A 5,000-nucleotide genomic window follows, 5' to 3' on the forward strand; every position below is an offset into this window, starting at 1 on the left:
CCTCGCCGCAGGTCAAGATCGTTGGATGTTTCCATAGCCAGCCTACTGTTCGTAAGTGACCTGCCATTATATTTCAAGTACGTATCTTTTAGCGACCAAAATCACGCATAAATATCCCCCTAGGATCTTCTCATAATAAAAATGTTTCATATTTCTACGCATCTTTTCATGACCAAAATCTCCCATGAATATCCCTATGATCTTCTCATATTAAAAAAAAAAAAACTATTTCTACGCATCTTTTAGCGACCAAAATCACACATAAATACTCCCCATGATCTTCTCATATCAAAAAGAAGTTTCATATTTCAATTACCTATCATTTCATGACCAAAAACACATGAATATCCCCAGAATCTTCTCACATTAAAAAACTTTCATATTTCAAATACGTATTTTCATGACTATCATCACACATACTTGCGCATAACAAGAGTACGTCTATAGAAACGGAAAGATGAAGATAATGAAGAAGAAGAAGAAGGAGAAGGGGAAGGGGAAAGGGAAGGAGGAGGAGGAGGAGGAGGAGGAGGAGGAGGAGGGAGGGAGGAGAGAGGAGAGGAGAAGGGGAGGAGAAAAGGGAGAGAGGAGGAGGAGAAAGGAGGGTGGAAGGAGGAGGGGAAAAGGAGGAGGAGGGGAGGAGGAGGAGGGAGAAGGGAGGGAAAAACAGAGGGGAGGAGGAGGAGGAGAGGAGGAGGGAGGAGGAGGAGAAGGAGGAGGAGGAGAAGGAGGAGAAAAGGAGGAGGGGAACAAACAGGAGGAGGAGGAGAAGGAGAAGGAGGAGGAGGAGGAGGAGTGGAGGGAAGGAGGAGGAGGAGAAGGAGGAGAAAAAGGAGGAGGGGGAAAACAGGAGGAGGAGGAGGAAGGAGGAGGAGGAGGAGGAGGGGGGAAAAGGAGGAGGAGGGGGAAGGAGAAGGAGGAGGAGGGGAGGAAGGAGACAAGGAGGATGAGGAGAGGAGGATGAGGAGGAGAAGGAGGAGAAGAAGGAGGAGGAGGAGAAGGAGGGGGACGGAGGAGGGGAGGAGGGAGGAGGAGGAGGAGGGGGGAAGGAGGAAGAGTAGGAGAAAGAGGAGGAGGTGGAGGAGGAGGAGGAGGAGGAAGAGTAAGAGAAGGAGGAGGAGGAGGAGGAGGAAGAGGAGGAGGAGAGGAGGAGGAGGTGGAGGTGGAGGAGGAGGAGGAGGAAAAGGAGGAGGAGGAGGAGGAGGAGGAGGAGGAGGAGGAGGAGGAAGAGAAGGAGAAAGAGGAGGAGGTGGAGAAGGAGGAGCAGCAGGAGGAAGAGCAAGAGCAGGAGTAATAATAATAATAATAATAATAATAATAATAATAATAATAATAAGTACGACAGAGTGGGCAAGTACCTGCTTTGGAAGATCTGCAAACACTTTTCTATCGGAACGCAAGATAAATGGTACAAACACCATCCAGAGCCAGTTACTGAAGGCAAAGGTGCTACAATCTCGTGGAACTTTCCAATTCACACAGATCGTACTATACAAGCGAATCGTCCAGGCCATCAAGGACAAAATAAACAACACCTGCCTGTTTATAGATATGAGCATCCCTTCAGACAGAAACGTCCCAACGAAAGTGTTCGAGAAGATATCAAAGTATAAAGACCTGGAAATAGAGGTGGAAAAGATGTGGCATTTAAAAAACAAAACTTTGCCTGTTGTTATTGGAGCACTTGGACTTATAAAGAAAGGTACTGATAAGTTTCTTGAACAAATACCGGGAATTTAAAATTAGAAGAAGTCAAAGAAATAGTCTTAAACAGCACAGCGCATGCTCTCAGAAGAGCCTTATCGATCTGAAGTGTTTTTGTGTTCGTGAATTGACTTGACTGAATGTTCTGATTTGTGGTTGTTCTGCATATTTTGCGTGTTTTTGTTGATGTTCCATTGCCTCAAACTTCAATCACTCTAGGTCGCTGGTAGTGACTCGGTGTTTGATATTAATTAGCAGATCTAAGGAAACTTTTGCATAAATAATAATAATAATAACAATAATAATAATAATAATAATAATAATAATAATAATAATAATAACAATAACAATAATGAAAACAACAACAACAACAACAACAACAACAAACAACAATAATAATAATAATAATAATAATAAGAAGAAGAAGAAGAAGAAGAACAAACAATAGAAGAAACAGAAGAAAAATAACAACAACTAAAACAAAAAGCCAAGACAGTTATCAGAGTTTAACTTCCGACGCAAAAATCAGCGTCGCCAGCCTTCGGAGCTTGAGAACGAGCAAGCGGCCAGTGGTTGTTTTTTCGCTCAAACGATAACAAAGTATAAAATTGTGCGCTTAGTTTGTTACCTTGGACTCTGCTGTAAGATGAGGAGGTTGGGGAGGGGGGTGTTTGTGTGTGTGTGTGTGGGGGGGGGGGGTTATGTGTATTTATGTGTGTGTGTGTGTGTGTGTGTGTGTGTGTGTGTGTGTGTGTGTGTGTGTGTCTGCGTGTTGTGTGTGTTGAAACGGTTCCCAGCTCCGCTCCCCACCCCCCTACTTCCCGGCACCACCCAAACACTCGGGCGGTAACAGGCTTGAAGGAACAGGGCGAGTAAATATGCACCTGATTTTTTAAATAATAAAAAAATATATATATAATCATCAAAAAATACATATAATCATCACTTCATAACCAAGCATTCGTGCAAGAAATAACTTGCACCACTATGTAGAATAAAAGAAAAAAAAAATCAGCTGTGTTAAATTCCGACTTTGCATAATCTACTACTTTAGTCAGAAGTAGAAGCGGACGAAAAAAAAACTACACAAACAATAATAATCATGTATATTTCAATGAAAACCATTTTTAAACAGATATTGCATTTTTTAAAAATCCTTTTGTTTGTTTGTTATTCTTACACAAAAATCCATTTGAAAGTATCCGTAATCTTTTTCACAAACGCGCGTCTTCCAAGTTCCCTGAAGGAGCTTGCCGATATTCATCCTCCAAACGAAGTTCTTACGGCAGTTTATGATACTCACTGTTACCATTTCTTCTCTGCAACAACGAGCGAACCCACACACGTTATTTTAGTAATCGCCGAGTCTCCATTTCTACAGCAGATGACGAAGAACCTACGAGGAGGGCCGCGCGGAAACCGCAGACGCCATTTTATGTTGTTGAAATCGAGCGCAGAGGCGATGGTTCTGTTCGCCCGAATGACCAGCAAGTTTGGGAAATCACCCATAGGTAATCGAATGGCGGATCGTATCACAAACGGGTTGTTGAAGAAAGCTCTCGTGTGACCTTGATACGGAGCCAAGAGAAGTCAAGAACAATATGTCCTACAAAATAATAATACAAATTGTTACCAAAGTCTACTTGTTCTTGTCCTAAAAAACGAGCGATTATATGATCTTTTTTATGATACCCATAATGTAATCCCTAGTGAAACCCGAAAAATGATAAACATAGCAAAGTACTGGATGAAAATGTAAAATTTTTAAACGGAAAGGAACTTTGTGACGAAAGAGAGAGAGAGAGACGAAATGAGTTTGAGATTGACACAGACAGATGAGAAGCGCTTTAGCAATACAAAAAAGGTGACGTCAGAAAAATATCTAATCTCCAAAATTCCCATACCTAGGTGGGATATATATACAGCGGTGGGGGTCGTCTCTCTACCAGCCGAGCTTATTCGAGCGAAGTGGAAATCCAAGATGAAGAACTTTGCTCCTCTAGGCTTCCTGTTGCTTCTGATCACCTTCTGCCATGGGAGGGTCCTTAACTCCCTCCAAACAGAAGCGAGTCATTGGCGTAAATTACCTTGTCCGAACCCCGAAGATATCTTGCCCTGTACATGTACTGTGGACGAAGACAGTCGCATGGACTTGGATTGCTCACGAGTAGCGAGCGAGGAAGAACTGGACAGAGTGTTCTCGTCGACTTTTCGGTACGTTCCAAAACTTCACCATCTTTGATAATGCTTATCTTAAGACCCTGAGGAACCAGTCTCTCGGCATCGCCTCCTTCACGGGCGTCTACATCATGAACAGCTTCCTGGAGGTGGTGGAATCCCACGCCCTTTCGAACAGCTTTGCCACAGCTCAGGTGATCAACATGCAAAATAACTCACTGTCTTCCTTTCCCTTCGAAACCCTACCCTCTTTCACCAGCCTCTTGGAACTCGACCTCAGCAACAACAAACTTACTTTTCCTGCCACGGAGTCCGGATCGCTGCTCGTGCTCGACCTATCCAGCAACCTGGTCAGCAACGTCTCCGCCACGGCCTTCTCGGATATGCCGCAGATCTCGGAAATTAATCTTGCAGGAAACCAAATAATTCACATTCCTACGGGTAAGGTGGAACTGTTATTGTCATCATTATTATTTCGAGTAAGATCCCAATGTTATTTTCATCATTATCGTCATTATTAGATTGTATATAACATTTATCCCGATCAATCCTTATATTCGACTCACCACATTTATTAAAATTATAGATATGTTATACAACGATTCTTAATGATATCGACTTCCCATTCCTTACAACATCGCCAGGCACCTTCGCGGGGCACCATAACCTGTACTACGTGAACCTAGAATCGAACTCGCTGACCTACCTTCCCGAGGGCGCCATACAGCTGACCTCCAGCAGCTCGGGGACGGTCCTTCTGCGGAGCAACCAGATCGCAGATGTTGCTGTTAATAGCATAACAGGTGAATATTCAGATATTCCGTGAACATCTAGTAGGCCTATATGTCTTTTGAACTCTGTCATTAACCGCATGCGCAATTTGGTGGCTGAAACTCAGTAGTTAAAAATGTAAGAGAATATATTATGCATACATATACATGTGTATATATATGTATATATATATGTATATATATATATATATATATATATATATATATATATATATATATATATATATATATATACATACATATATATGAATATATATATATATATACACAGATATACATATATATGTATACAAACATATGTACTCAAGCAGGTACGTAACGAAAAAA

At 42.1% G+C, this 5,000-nt stretch overlaps 1 protein-coding gene across 1 annotated transcript in view; it reads left to right on the forward strand.

The window, feature by feature from the left end:
- Positions 1-3,657: 3,657 nt before the first annotated feature.
- Positions 3,658-5,000, forward strand: part of LOC119597071 (oplophorus-luciferin 2-monooxygenase non-catalytic subunit-like) — a 2,520-nt gene continuing 1,177 nt past the window's right edge. Inside the window, exons 1-2 of the mRNA XM_037946534.1 lie at positions 3,658-4,323; positions 4,527-4,685. Of these exons, the coding sequence (XP_037802462.1) occupies positions 4,014-4,323; positions 4,527-4,685 (469 nt within the window). The 5' untranslated portion in view covers positions 3,658-4,013. The remainder of the gene's footprint in view (positions 4,324-4,526; positions 4,686-5,000) is intronic.

This window comes from Penaeus monodon, chromosome 3 (genome assembly GCF_015228065.2).
Source record: "Penaeus monodon isolate SGIC_2016 chromosome 3, NSTDA_Pmon_1, whole genome shotgun sequence".
In the NCBI taxonomy this organism is placed as follows: domain Eukaryota; kingdom Metazoa; phylum Arthropoda; class Malacostraca; order Decapoda; family Penaeidae; genus Penaeus; species Penaeus monodon.